The 14,033-nt window shown below is 59.6% G+C and overlaps 3 protein-coding genes across 5 annotated transcripts in view; 2 read left to right on the forward strand and 1 right to left on the reverse strand.

The window, feature by feature from the left end:
- Positions 1-3,930, forward strand: part of RAB40C (RAB40C, member RAS oncogene family) — a 36,899-nt gene extending 32,969 nt beyond the window's left edge. For both annotated transcript variants that reach the window (XM_071444551.1, XM_071444550.1), the window contains one exon: positions 965-3,930. In XM_071444551.1, the coding sequence (XP_071300652.1) occupies positions 965-1,245 (281 nt within the window). In that variant the 3' untranslated portion in view covers positions 1,246-3,930. The remainder of the gene's footprint in view (positions 1-964) is intronic.
- A 3,692-nt stretch (positions 3,931-7,622) lies between these two features.
- WFIKKN1 (WAP, follistatin/kazal, immunoglobulin, kunitz and netrin domain containing 1) lies at positions 7,623-10,723 on the forward strand. Its single transcript, XM_071444552.1, is given in 4 exon segments — positions 7,623-7,684; positions 7,767-7,800; positions 7,802-8,032; positions 8,866-10,723. Coding segments are annotated over 4 exon segments (1,818 nt in total). The 3' UTR covers positions 10,357-10,723.
- Positions 10,724-10,778: 55 nt separating this feature from the next.
- Positions 10,779-13,717, reverse strand: METTL26 (methyltransferase like 26). 2 transcript variants are annotated; one of them, XM_071444553.1, is made up of 6 exons: positions 13,478-13,717; positions 12,166-12,328; positions 12,013-12,072; positions 11,557-11,624; positions 11,293-11,371; positions 10,779-11,226 (listed from the first exon to the last, which is right to left on the reverse strand). In XM_071444553.1, exons 1-6 carry the CDS (start codon positions 13,678-13,680, stop codon positions 11,179-11,181), a joined length of 621 nt encoding a protein of 206 aa, XP_071300654.1. In that variant the 5' UTR covers positions 13,681-13,717; the 3' UTR covers positions 10,779-11,178. The 2 variants fall into 2 exon arrangements, with proteins under 2 accessions (XP_071300654.1, XP_071300655.1); XM_071444554.1 differs by lacking the exon at positions 12,013-12,072.
- Between the last annotated feature and the right edge of the window lie 316 nt (positions 13,718-14,033).

Genomic DNA, 14,033 nt, shown 5'->3' on the forward strand with positions numbered 1-14,033 from the left:
CATCTTTTCCAGAGGATTTGTGACTGCAGACTGCCTGCTTGGGAATAGAAAGGGCAAAAGGAAACAACCTCAAATTGTTCCAGAGGAGGTTTAGATTAGACATTAAGGGAAATTTCCTCACAAAAAGGGTGGTCAGGCACTTAAACAGGCTGCCCAGGGCAGCAGTGGAGTCACCATCCCTGGAGGTGTTCAGAAAAATGATGCAGATGTGGCACTTGGGGACATGGTTTAGTGGAGGCAGTGGCAGTGCTGGGGGAATGGTTGGACTCGATGGTCTTAGAAGGCCTTTCTAACTGAAATGGTTCTGTGATTCGGGGGCTCCCTAGCAAGGAGTGGGGAGCTGCCTGCTCGGGAATGGCAGCGTGGCTTTGGCAGGCAGGAGGATAACGAGTGCCCTCGTGTGGCCCCTGGCTGGGAATTCCCCGGCAAGGAGCGGGACTTCCCAAGGCAGGCTCGCATGGGGCAGGCTGAGCTGGGAGGATGCTGGGAAACTGGGACGGGCTGAGTGGTGTTTTGAGTGTTCTGGCTTGTTGGGATCTCTGCGGCCTAGGGGTTCAGCAGATGCCAGCTGACACTGTCCTGAGCAGGACTTGCTGACCCTGTTGCCTCTTTTCCAGGCGTGTCCTGGTTGCCAGAGGATGAGTTGAGAAACCAAGTGTCTGTCAGGAATGTGAGCCAGGCTCTGCCAGCCCCGGGTGCTGAGCAGAGCAGGACTGGCAGTACCTAACCCTGTGTTCACACCAAAGCTGGTGTCTGGCAAAGCACCAACCTCCAACAGCAAAGCTCTCCTTGATTTCCCAAGCTTTTGTCCTAAATACCCTGCTCCCTACTCCCAGCTCCTGTGCAATCATTATTGACATATCTCCCTGAGGAGCTGGAGCTGTGCAGTGTAAGAAATAGCTGTGGGGAAGGGCAACCCAGGAAATCTCCTGGCCCTTGACTGTGTGGTCCTTTCTCCCCGCAGTGTTCAGCTTACAGGACCTGTGCTGCCGAGCCATCGTGTCCTGCACCCCGGTGCACCTCATTGACAAGCTGCCCTTGCCCGTCACCATCAAGAGCCACCTGAAATCCTTCTCCATGGCCAACGGCATGAACGCCGTGATGATGCACGGCCGCTCCTATTCCCTGGCCAGCAGCGGGGGCGGGAGCAGCAGCAAAGGGAACAGCTTGAAGAGATCCAAATCCATCCGGCCGCCCCAGAGCCCCCCACAGAACTGCTCACGCAACAACTGCAAGATCTCTTAGCAGGATGGGCACCCCGAGCTTCTGTCGGATCCACGCCCGCCCGCCCATGTACAGCTGTTTGCACACTCAACCCTTCTCCACTGGATCCTTTCGGATGGGCCACGGTTGCTTTTCCAATGGCACGCACGAGCGTTAGGAATGTGCTCACGTTTTGGCTTGGCATAGGAAGAAGCATGGTGCCGGCTGGATCCCGCAGCGCTGGCGGGGAGAGGATCTGCCAAGTGACCCTCCAAGAATGCTTTGGGCTTTGCCTCTTGGCCTGGGGTGGAAAATTCAGCAGCTGCCGGGTTAGGGAGGGGGGAAGGGGAAAAAAACCTCATCCAGTCTCGATGGAGCAATGGATTTAATGGAAGATTGAGAGGCTTAAGGGAGTAGGCAAGGAGAGTCTGTGCTGCAACTTTAACTCTTGGCCTCCTGAACAGATTGCTGGTGCAATAGTGGTCATTGGATGTAGACAAAAAGAAGCAGGGATGGGGGACTAATGACAATTTTCACCAGGATGTTAACCTGCTGTTGCCAAAAAAACAGAAAACAAGGCAAGAGTTGGCCAATTGGAAAGGAGAAGGCAGCGCTCCGTTCGCCGCCTTCACTTATTTATGTAAATATTATACATATATATAAATATCACTTGTTTTTTAAGGGTTTTTTTAAGAAGCAGTCAGGGAAAATTTTATGCAGCCATGTAAATACAAGCACTGGATTGACTTTCCCAGTGTCAGCAAAGGGGACAAGTGGAGGATTTTCCAATGAAAACACATAAATGCTTTAAGAGACTTTCCCTCACCTCTGGGCTCGTGCTGGTGCTTTTAAATACTACATGTGCAGAAGGAAAGGATGATTGGTGTGGAACATGCCCCAAGCTGCTCTATTCCTACCATTCACTAGAAACTGTGAGTGCTGAAGGCAGGGTGGGATGGCAGTTCATGGAGAAGCAGAGCAGTGAGGCCAGGGTCCTGGGGGATTGAAGTGTTTTGGCAGGCAGGAGGAAGAGGCAGCTCTGGGGTCAGACTGAGGCCTTGCTCACTTTGTGCTTTCTCATCGGGGATTTAGGAGCAGGGGGTGGAAGCATTGTGCCTAAAGCAGAGGAAAAATGCTGAATTTTGTCCCTTATTGTTGCAAAGTCTCATCCATTGCTTCTAGTGCACTCTATCCATGACAGCACCACATGTGACAGCTCCTGGATCCTGGCTGCTTCCAGCTTTGCTTTCCCAAAGATGCTGCCTGAGCTTGCACTGCTGTGGCTCCTCCTGGATGAAAGTGGGAAAGGACAGAAGTGGCTTTTCCCACTGGAGCATGAAGGAGCAGGGACTGGGAATGTGGAAGGTTGGGGTGAGGAAATGGAGATCTCCAGGTCCCTCAGTGGCAAAATCACCTGGCTCTTGGAGCAGTCCCAGGAGACTGGGAGAGCAAACTGCTTTGCTCCATGGCATGGCTCCTGCATCGTGGAGGGGCAATAGCTTGGGATGGATCTTCTGTCAAGCAAGTGCACCTGCCTCTCTGGCTTTGTTCCACAGCTGATCTGTGCTGGAAATTCACCTGCAAACTGAGAAGTAGCACCCAGCCCTTATCCCAAAAGCTAAGGGAGCCTGGCAGTGGGGCTGGGCTATGGTGGCAGGTTCTCATAGGTGGCCAGGGTGTGTAGACCGTGAGTAGCGTGGTAGTAAGTGAAGTATACAGTGCTGCCATCTCCTCCTGGGATCAGCTTGCTCTGCTCCCCCTTTCCAGGCAGCCTGGGGCACTGCATGGGCAGGATGAAGCCGCTGCAGCTCCGGCGCGGCCGACGGACCCGCTGTGTCCAGGCAGCAGGGACAGGAGGGACAGGAGGGACGTGTCCCCCTTGGGGACACCGCTTCCCTCACTCCCAAGCTGACCTGGGGGGTGCCAAAGGCTTCCCCCTCCCCTCCCTGCAGAGCACAGCACGGGCAGGTCTCTTGGCTCGGCTCTCTCGTGCTTTATCACCCAGCTCAAGTGAGCGAGGACAGAATTAAACCCCAGGCAGGTGGAGGGGGAGAGGAATCCTTTGAAGGGGTGCTTTGGCTCGAGAGCAAAGCCGCAGCCGGGCTGTCCCGGTGGCACGAAGGCCAGGGGATTTGGAGAACCTGTCTGGATGGCTGGCACCTGTTTCCCATCACTTAACACGCAGCAGAAGACAATCGCTGGCTCAGCAGCACAGGGATATACGGCCAACAGGTGACCGGCACCGCCAAGGGCGGCTCCTCCCAGGAATCACCCCCGGCCCGGCGCCGGTGTGTGCGAGGAAGGGGCAGAAAGGGATCCTTCCTGGAATCACCAAGCTGCTGCATGTCTCAAAACTTGCTGTACCTCTGCTTGGTTTGGCTGTGCCACGTGTGCCACCTTCCCACGCTGTTTCCCTCTGGTTGGTTTAGGTTTTGTCACCCTGTAAAGTCTCACAGATCCTGTCTGGAGTGGGGATGGAAGATTTCCCTGGAGTGATTGCCCAGCAACAAACTTTTTTTTATTTTTAATTTAAAAGGAAAAGATTCTTGCATCTGATGTCAACACTAGTCTGTAGCTGCTCTCCAACACTTGTACCATTCCTGAGTTGGGTTTTTTTGGACTATCCTTTTATTTTTTTATTCCTTTGTACAGTCAGTGTTGTTTAACTGATTCTACATGGTTTTGTTTTGTATAAATTAAAGTCTTTTTGTTTGTTTTGAACTACCAGTTGAAAGGAGGAGAAGTATCTGTTTTTGTGTGGGCTGGGAAGAGGTTGAAGGTAAAAGGTGGTGGTTTTGCCCACACCTGGGGATTTAGGACTGTTTGTGTTACAGGTGTATATTCCCATTTCCAGGTCATCCACAAAATAACTTGAATTACATTTTCTGGGGAGCCATAATTCCTATTCTGTAGATGCAGAAGATAAATCTGTTCTTTATTCTCACAGAGCCACTGATTTGGGGTAGTGGAGCCCTAAGGAAACACAAACTCATCTCCAACAGGGCTGGTCCCGTAGGTGGCTGGAGGAAGCCACGCTCTCCAGCAGTTTGCCAGGAGTTGTGCCCAGTCCCTTCTCCACGGGGCAGGACAAGTACAGTCAAACTCTAAATCCCCTCTTTGAGTCTGGGTGATCCTGAGGGAGCAGCGAGTGCTGTGGCAGCCCAGACTGGAGCAAGCTGGAAGCCATCCTGGGACAAATGGGACTGAAAGGGAGAGGATGCTGCAGGGAGCTCGGAGCACCAGTGTCACACCAGAGTGGCCTTTGGAGGACACGGAGCCCCAGCGATGGGGGATTTGATCCTGGGGCGGAGGGAGACTTCTTGTCTGATCCCCTTCTCCCAGCCCACCTCCCCTTGACCTCCCTTTTCCCCTGCCTTCTCACTTCCCTAGGATCAGATTTTCCACTTCGTACCAGACTGGCCACGCTTGTTTTAACAGCTTAAGTAGTAATTGCTGGGGCTGAGAGGGGGCAGGGGGAAATGAGATCGTGTCTGCAGCCTGGAAAACCCTGGAGCTAAGGTGAAAGCCTGGTCAGGGAAGAGTCACACAGCCCTTTTTTTTTCTTCTTTTTCTTCAGGGGGTTCTGGAAGTGTCTGTTCCCTCTCCCAGGGCCGAAACAAAGGCTGTGTGTGGTTTCAGGTGGGGTCGGGACAGCCGGAGCCCATTAGGGCGGAGCAGCGGGGGCTGCGGGGCCGCAGCTGTCTGCCTGGGAAGAGCCGGGCAGGAAAACACGGCACAGCCTGAGCCGGCTGGGAAGGCTGCGAGAGCTCTCTGCTCCTCGGAGAAAGGAGGGAGCAGGTTGCTCTGGGATGATTCAGGGCTTTGGTCACTGAGTGTGTTTCTCTGCACTCACCTTTCTGATCTGAGGTTTCTTGGGCTGGTCCCACTGTCCCACATAGGCTGGGAAGAGGTGGTGACCTTCATACAACTGCAAGGTGCTTGAAAATGAGGGTGCAGCTGCCCACGGGTGCCTTGGAGGGGCAGGAGCCTGCTGGCTGCAGCAGGGTCTGGGAGCAGGGATACGTGGCACGGCACTCTTCCCTCCAGGACACAGTGCTGGGCCAATTCCTTGTCTTGGAGGGAGAAGATGAACCATAAAACCCTTATCTGTGCCTGGGATCTTTTAAAATGACCCAAAAAATCCCTGTTCTAGGGTGCAGTTGGTGCCTGGACACATGGAGGTGAACAGCTGGGAACTGTTGAGATGGTGGAATTTCTGTGGGCTTGGTCAGGGTGGGAAGAGTTGCTTTGTCATTCACCTTCAGCTGAAGAAGCACTAAAAGAGGCTGGGTTGGGGTCCCAAGGTGTGGGTGAGGATTTCCAGTTGTTGGGAGCTGCTTTTCTAGCCATGCAGCAGCTGCCATTCCTCCATCCAGCCTTGCACCACCGAGGTGAAGGTTCCTGGCTTGTCCTTGCAGCTTCTGATGTTGAGAGCACGGGCATGAGGCACCTTGGGCTCTGCTGTGAGACACATGCCACCCTCTAGCACTGTTCCTCTGAAAAGGGCCAGTGGGGCAAGAACCTACCCAGAGCCTGGCACTGGCATCATGCTGTGACCACACAGAGCTCAGACATGGGTATGGGCAGAAGTTGGGCTCCAGGTCTTGTTCCCCCTTTCCTCCTGCACCAGTTCCCCTGGAAGGACCCTGGGACACCCCAAAGTAGCCCTATGCCTCTGGGCTGCAGCCCTGGGACCAAGGTGCTGTACATCTGCCACGTTGCTTCCCAGCTGGAATTTGTGGGTTTGTGGATCAGGGATCTCCAGGCAGCGAGTGCCTGGGGCCAGCTGGGTCAGTCTGGGGCTTTCAGGCTGCCAGGGCATGCAGGGTACAGGCCCTGGCAGCTCCTGGCTGGGCTAGCCTGATGCAATTCCCTGTTTGCAGAACATCAGCCTCCCCCGAGTGTCCCAGGGCAGCGTAACCTTCCCTCAGCATCTGCAGCTGGATGGACCCTTGGGAACCTGTTTGGCTGTGGAATGGGATTCAGGGCACAGCCATGGGACACGCTCCAGCCCTCCATGCATGGCCATGGCCAGCTGGTGACAGACCTGACTGTGCTTTGGGGTTTGGGTCCCAGGGAGCCCCAGAATCACCATGGGCAGCCCAGAGGCAGCAGCAGTGCAGCCGTGTGCTGGTGGCAGGGGTGGCTGGTCACAGCACTGTAAGTCCTGCTGGCTGGAGGTCACTGTGCCAGAGCATTGTGGCTGCACCCTGCTCACACCAGCGTGGCGGTGCTGAGGGTCCCCCAAATCACCTGGTCTGGGGCAAAAGGGCTTCCCCAAGGAGTCACAGACTGGGGGAGCACCAAACCATTCCATGTGAAAGCAGCTCTGGAGTGGGGGTGGGTTGGATCACCCCCACCACAAAAAAAAAAAAAAACAACAAAAAAAGGAAAGAGCTCCCACCGATTTTTTTGTCCTCTCTACCACGTGCTCCCCAAGAGGGGAGAATGGAGGTGCTGAGCTGCTCCCCGGGGCAAAACGCCCTCAGGTTTGCTGTTTCACAGGGGTTGCAAACCCCCCTCAGGGCTGAGGCTCTCACCAGAGCCGGAAGAGTTAATGCTCCCAAAATGCCATTAAATGTTCCTGCTGCAGGTCAGTCTCCATTGGGGATTAGGGGGATCTGGCCTGGGAGCCGGGGCCGGCTCCTGCCAGCTCTGGGCTGGTGCGGGACGTGCTGGTTGAGCCCCAGCCCCATGTGCCGGGGTCTGGTGTGGCTCAGGAAACATCCTGGCTGTAAATCATGGGGGAGGGAGGGCTGGGAGCCCCAGGGGGCTGGGGGAGCCCCTGCAGGGGGCCTGGGTGGGCACCCACCCCGCCAGGCGAGACACGGTCCTGTGCCCGCAGCACGGCACTGGTGGGATGCGGGCCGGAAAGCAGGGATGGATCCGTGCCGCTGTCCCGCTCCCGGCACCTTCGGCTGTGGGGCCGGTGGGTGCCCAGAGATGCGGTGCGGGGTGAGGGACGCCCGGGCCCGCCGGGTCCCGGCCGCCCGCTCCGTGGTGAGCTCCGCGTCCCTCCCGCCGGCCGCCCCGTCCGAGGGGACCGCAGGCTCCGGCTGTTTTCTCATCCTGCAGGAATTCGGCTCCGTGGGCCGGGCGGGTTTTTCTGTGAGCCCCCCCCCCCCCGCCCCCCCTTTCACTCTCCCTCTTTGGAGACTTTCTGCATTCTGCCTTTGATCTCCCCCCGTGTTTGCCCAGGGATCGCCGGGCTCGCCGGGGTTAGAGGCTGAGGTCAGCGCCTTTCCCATTCCAAACACCCAGAAACATCAGTGGGAAGGGAGGGGATTCAGATTACAACCTTCCCGTCTTCCCCTTCCACCCCACTCGCCCCGCTGGCCGTGCCGGGGATGGACTGAGCCCCGAGAGCCACCCGCCACTGCCGCCGCGTCCCCGGCGCCCCGAGACCCGAGCGGCGATGGATGGAGGCGGCGCGCGGCATCGCCGGTGGTCCGGCGGGCGTCGGGTGTGCTGAAGGACAGAGGTTTGGTCCTCTCCTCCTACTCTTTGTCCCCCCGCCCGTCTTCTCCCTCATCCCGTCCGTCCTGAATGTGATTTATCCCGAGTCCTCGCCAGCGAGCCAGGCCGGCGGCGCGGGGTGGCCCCGATGGCTCCTCGGGGGAGAGGCGGGCGCGGGGCCCGGTGGCAGCGGGCGGGCCGGCAGCGGGGCCCGCTGGGCATCGCGCTGCTCCTGCCCGTGCTGGCGGCGGCGGCCGGGCTGAGCCTGCAGCCGGGCAGGATGCGGCACCTGGGCGTCTGCCCCAACCAGCTGAACCCCAACCTGTGGGTGGACGCCCAGAGCACCTGCGAGCGGGAGTGCCAGGCCGACCAGGTGAGCGGGGGGGCTGCAGGTGATAACGGGGTTTGGGGGGCATCCCCAGGTCCCCGAAGGAGATACTTTGGGGTGTGGTGTGGGTCCTGTGCTGGGTGGCACAGCCGGTTCAGTTGTTTGAGAGCAACGGGCTCTGCAGCCTTGCTGCAGCTTTGCCCCCTAAGCCCCTCCTGTCTGCTGGGCTCCCCAGTTGCCCACAGGCAGAGAAACTGCTTGTTGCCCCCTCATGTCACCCCCTCAGACCATGTCCCATGGTCAGAACACCCTCCTCGTGCACCCCCAGGATGCTTCCACACTGTCAAAGGGCTGGCTGGGATGAAGGGAATGGGTGTGCTGGGACACGGACCCCATCAGCCCGAGAACAGAATCCTCTCCCAAATTTTCCCTGGGGGTCGGAGCCCACCCACGGACCGCGTTGTCCATTCCAGAGAGCCCTGGCTCCACCAGGCTGAGCAGGGGTAACCCCACCCCGGTTAGGGCTGTCTGAACCCCGAGGGGAGACTCCTTCACAATTCATCTGTGCGCGTTCTGCCCTCCCTCGGCCAGCAAAAGCTGAGAAGGCCAGGTTGCTCTCTGCTGTGAGGAGAAGGGACCATCATCCCTGCGGTGCACCCCCAAACATCCTGGGGGTGCTGAGGGTGGGCTGGGGCTGGGACAGCTGTGCCGGGGAGCTCTGGCTCTAGCCGGAGCCCAGCGATGCTGAAGGTGCACAGGGCTGCGCGGGGGACACCTGCCCACCCCAAAGTCCCACAGGGGTGGGAACAGCACCCACAGCCCCAGCACAGGGGTGACCTCCACGTCCCCCCCGCAATCTCTTCTCCCTCCCCGGCCAGGACTGTGAAGACTTTGAGAAATGCTGCACCAACGTGTGTGGGCTGCGGAGCTGCGTGGCCGCGCGCTTTGCCGACGGCAGCGTTCCGGCGCTGGCGCTGGCGCCCGCAGCCTCCTGCGAGAGCTTCGTGTGCGCGCAGCAGGGCTCCGACTGCGACATCTGGGACGGGCAGCCCGTCTGCAAGTGCAAGGACCGCTGCGAGAAGGAGCCCAACTTCACTTGCGCCTCCGACGGCCTCACGTACTACAACAAGTGCTACATGGACGCCGAGGCGTGTCTGCGCGGCACCCGCCTCACCACCGTGCCCTGCAAGCACATCTTCACCTGGCCCGACACCAGCCCCGTGCCGCAGGAGACCACGGCGCGCCCCACGCCGGGCGCCGGCCCCGAGCTGCCGGTGCCCCCCGCCCTCTACACCAACCCCTTCCACCAGTCCGTGCGCGCCGGCGGCACCGTCAGCTTCCGCTGCGACGTGAGCGGCCGCCCGCAGCCCGACATCACCTGGGAGAAGCAGAGCGAGCGGGAGGAGAACTTCATCATGCGGCCGGACCAGATGTACGGCAACGTGGTGGTCACCAACATCGGCCAGCTGGTCATCTACAACGCCCGCCACGAGGACGCCGGCATCTACACCTGCACGGCCCGGAACGCCGCCGGGCTGCTCCGCGCCGACTTCCCGCTGTCGGTGCTCAGGCGGGAGCCGGGGGGGACCCCGCGGACCGGCAGCCCCCAGCCCTTCCCCAGCGCCGAGTGCCTGAAGGAGCCGGACCGGCGGCGGTGCGAGGCCACGGAGGTGCGCTGGCATTTTGATGCCAAGCAGGGCTCCTGCCTGACCTTCCGCTACGGCGGCTGCGGGGCCAACAGGAACCACTTCGAGACGTACGAGGAATGCCGAGCCGCCTGCCTGGGCAGCGCCCGCCCCACCTGCCTCCTGCCCATGGTGCAGGGGCCCTGCCAGAACTGGGAGCCGCGCTGGGCGTACAACCACCTGCTGAAGCAGTGCCACTCCTTCGTCTACGGCGGCTGCGAGGGCAACACCAACAACTTTGAGAGCAAGGAGACCTGCGAGGACGTGTGTCCCTTCCCCAAGAGCCTGCAGTGCAAGGCCTGCCGCCTGAAGAGCAAGATGGTGCTGAGCCTCTGCCGCAGCGACTTCGCCATCGTGGGGCGGCTCATGGAGATCGTGGAGGACCAGGACTCTGGCATAGCCCGCTTCGCTCTCGAGGACGTCCTCAAGGATGAGAAGATGGGCCTCAAGTTCTTCAACATCAAGTACCTGGAGGTGACCCTGACCGACATGGACTGGAGCTGCCCCTGCCCCAACATGACGGCGGAGGACGGGCCCCTGATCATCATGGGCGAGGTGCACGACGGAATGGCCACGCTGGACCCCAGCAGCTACGTCCGGGCAGCCAACGACAAACGGGTGAAGAAGATCTATGAGCTGATGGAGAAGAAAACCTGCGACCTCCTGAACCGCTTCCAGGACTAGGGGAGAGTCAGGATGTGCTGATGGGGGAGCTGCAGACACAGCACAGAGGGGGCAGCCTGAGGGAGCCCCTGCACCAGTGCCTGTGTCTAGAGGTTACCACTGTCAGGTAGTTCTCCCCAACCCCGTGCTGAGCCTCAGACCAACTCCCACCTCCACTGTAATTTATCTGCTGCATGTTCCCCCACCGTGTGACCCCTACCCCAGCCTGTCCAGAAGCAATAGAGAACTGGGTTGGGTTGCAGAGGGGTGGGAGATCTGCTGGGAACACCCCACCCATAAAATATTCCCACTTCACCAAAGCCTCTGGGCCCAGTGTAACACCCCTGGGTGCTGGACCTGACCCTTTAATTGGTGCTGGAGTTTGAATTGGGGACACCCCCACCCCCAGTGTTTGTGCTGAAAACATCAGGGAGCTGCTGGGGTGTGGGGGGCAAAGCCACAGAGTTTATTGGGGGGCAACAGCACAATCCTGAGGAAAGGGGGAAGGGAGACACCATCGGCACAGCATCCTCTGAGGAAATGGAGCAAGGAGTCTCCCCCATGCCCAGGGGGTGTTGTCCCCCCCCACACCTGTGACCCCCCGTGGCAGCTGTGCTGGGTCTTGTGGCCCAGGCTGGGGCACCCCACTGCAAAGAGAGCCCCAAAGGCACCAGGGCAGATGGACCCCGCCCAGCCAAGTCAGGCCCAGCTGGGTGAGTGGGGCTCTGTCCCATCACTGCTGTCCCCAGCCCCAGTGGCAGCCACGGCGGGACAGTGACAGCCTGCAAGAGGCATCATGGGGACAGCAGTGCCGGGAGGCGCTGGAAGTGCCGTCAGGGCAGGTTACAACTTGCGGAAGATCAGGCTCTTGTTGTTGGCCGGCATGTCCACCTGGAAGCACAGAGCCGGGCTCAGAGGTGCCCGGCAGCAGGGGCAGCCCCGGGGCCCAGCACGTACCATCCTCTCCAGGCTCAGCCCGTTGGCCTCGGCCAGCTCCCGCAGCAGCGCCGTGTCCCGCAGCCCCCAGGCGGGATTGCTGCGGGGAGGAGCCCTGGGTCACACAGGGGACACCCAAAGCAGCCCCGGGGGCACCCCCGGCTGGGGGCTGCCCTCAGGCCTGGCTTATCTTGAGGGACCACGCTGGGAGGGAGCTTCCTGCAGCTGCAGGGCGGCACAGAGAGGACAGGATGGGGCCCCAGGAGCCCCCCTGCCCCCTCCTACCTCTGCCTCAGGCTGCGGTCAAAGTCCACGTTGCTCTGGGGGCTGATCTGGCCGTCCACGGCGTAGGGCTGGTGGGACACAGCTGGAGCTGCAGGCAGGAGCCACCCTGTGCACCCCAGCCCCCCTGCCACGGGCTGCTGCCCCCACCAAGCACAGAAGCCAAGTGCGAAGAGACACAGCCCCCAAGGAGTCCTGTCACCCACTGTGAGTCCTGTCACTCTCTGCAGGCACCCCCAGACCCTGCTTTGGATAAGGTGAGGGAGGACAGGACCTGCCTCCTCCAAAACTGCCCCTTTCAGGGCTCAGCAGGTGCCCCAAAAGGCAGAGACCCCCCCAGAAGCCAAGCCCCTGCATTTCCCAGCTCCCTCCCTAAGCCATGAGCAGAGCTACTCCCCAGTATCTGCTCTGACACCCTGCAGCCCCCAGGACTCTCCTGCACCGGGACAGGTGACCCACCCCATAGGTGAAGAGCACACCTCCGGGCTTCAGCAGTACCCCAGCACCCCTGAACAGGCCCTGGGGAACGAGAGAGGTGGGGACAGGTCAGGGGGCTGGGGACACCCCCGGGAGCCTCCCCGGCAGGAGAGAGGGGCTGTGGAGGGCGCTCACCTCGGTGCAGCGCAGCTCTGCGATGTGCATCATGTTGATGCTGACCACGAGGTCCAGGGTGGAGGGCTGGGTGCCCCCCCAGGTCTCCCAGCCCTGGGACACGTCCAGCAGGATGGGGGGCAGCAGGTTGGGCACCCCTGTGGCCTCCACGTAGGCAGCGATGCTGTGGGCACCAAAGCCCAGCTCAAGCCCAGCTGGGTGCCCCTGCAGCCCCAGCAGCCGCTGCAGGCGGGGACAGAGCCCTGCAGGGACTCTCAGGAGTGGGAAAACACCCACAGGGATGTGGGTGCAGCACAGCCTGGGGGCTCCTTGCCCAGCCTTTTGCTTCCAGCTGCTACATGGAGAACTGGAAGCACCTGGACAACCAGCAGCGTGTGGATGCAGAGGCCCCAGGGCCCAACCTTGCCAAGTTTGGAGCACTCTCTTGTGGGGAACCCCACTGGCACCACTGCACCAGCACCTCCTGATTTTGGTGTTATTTACACCCTTTTTGGCACATTCACCACCTAGGTCTCAGCTCCTGCAGCCTCCCAGCCTGGAGATTATTTTTACCCAGGGTGGTGGGTGCTACTGGGTGGGCAGCACAAAACTCCTCCTGGACAGGGGCTGGTTCCAGCATCTCCCCACCAGGCTTATTTTTTCTCTGCAGTGAAGAGCTGGATTTTGGGAGTTTTCTGGGAGAAATAAAGTCCTGAGGTGGGGAGCATGGGTTGTTTGGGAGTTGGATATTGGGGATTTATTGAAAAAAATATTGTGAGTATTGACCTGGGGAGCCTGGGCTGGGCAAGAGCTGAATATTGTGGTTTGCCTGGAAATAATAAAGCATCAAGCCAGAGAGCCTGGACTGTCCAAGGGGGTCTTTGCTGTGAAAAAATACACATTAATCTCATCTGAGAGCAGGATATTGGGGTTTGCCTGGAAAGAATACAGTACTGAGCAGGAGAGCTTGGGCTGCTGGAGAGTTGGCTATTGGGTTTTTTCCTGAAAAAAGAAAAAAATTGTGGAGCCTGGGCCCACTATTGAGAGAGTCTTTTCTAGGAAAAAAATACGTATCCAGTTTATTCAAAAGCTGGATATTGGGGTTTACCTGGAGGTAGCAAAGCACTAAGCAGGAGAGCCTGGGCTGCAGGAGAATTAGATATTGGGGTTTTCCCAAAATCCCCAAAGGAAATAAAATAAATAAATAAAAAATTAAAACGGGGAGCAGGGAACCGGGGCCGCGGCTCCATGGGCCCGTGGGAGGGGGCTGCAGGCGGCGGCCCCGGAGTCCTGCGGGGTCCCCCGTCCCCCCGGGACCCCCGGCCCCGCTCACCTGCGCAGCGCCCGGGGGTCGATGTCCGAGGGCTGCCAGCGCGTCTGCGGCAGCGCCCGCGCGAAGTGCGCGGCGTGGAGCCCCGAGCCCGCGCCCACCTCCAGCACCCGCAGCGCGCCCGGCCCCGCGCCCGGCCCCGCGCACTCCCGCAGCACCGCCAGGATCGGGCCCTTGTTCCGCTCCGCGGCCGCCGGGACCTGCATGGCCGGGGCGGGAGGGAACTGCGGCTCCCGGCACCGCCCTGCGCCGCGGGTGGAGCTCCGCACGGCGGGGAGGGGAGAAGGCGGAGCGGCCGCCCTGATTTTTTAAGATTTTCTAAGCCTTCTGATGCTTACATTCTCGTAGCAAACTTTCTCACACACTTTTTGTAAATAACTTACTGATTTGCATTCTTTTCTGGAGGAGGAGAAATTTGATGGACTGTTGGTTTGTCCAGTGTCATTGGAGAGGTGGCACTGTCACCCTCCAATCCACTGTCATTTTTGGAAAACTATAAATGTTGGGAGTCAGAAAATAAACTCCCCCTTTTCTTCACCCTGAGAGCAGCAGTGTGTGT

This window comes from Agelaius tricolor, unplaced genomic scaffold, assembly GCF_023055355.1.
Source record: "Agelaius tricolor isolate 1412-34295 unplaced genomic scaffold, bAgeTri1.0.p SCAF_19, whole genome shotgun sequence".
NCBI lineage: Eukaryota > Metazoa > Chordata > Aves > Passeriformes > Icteridae > Agelaius > Agelaius tricolor.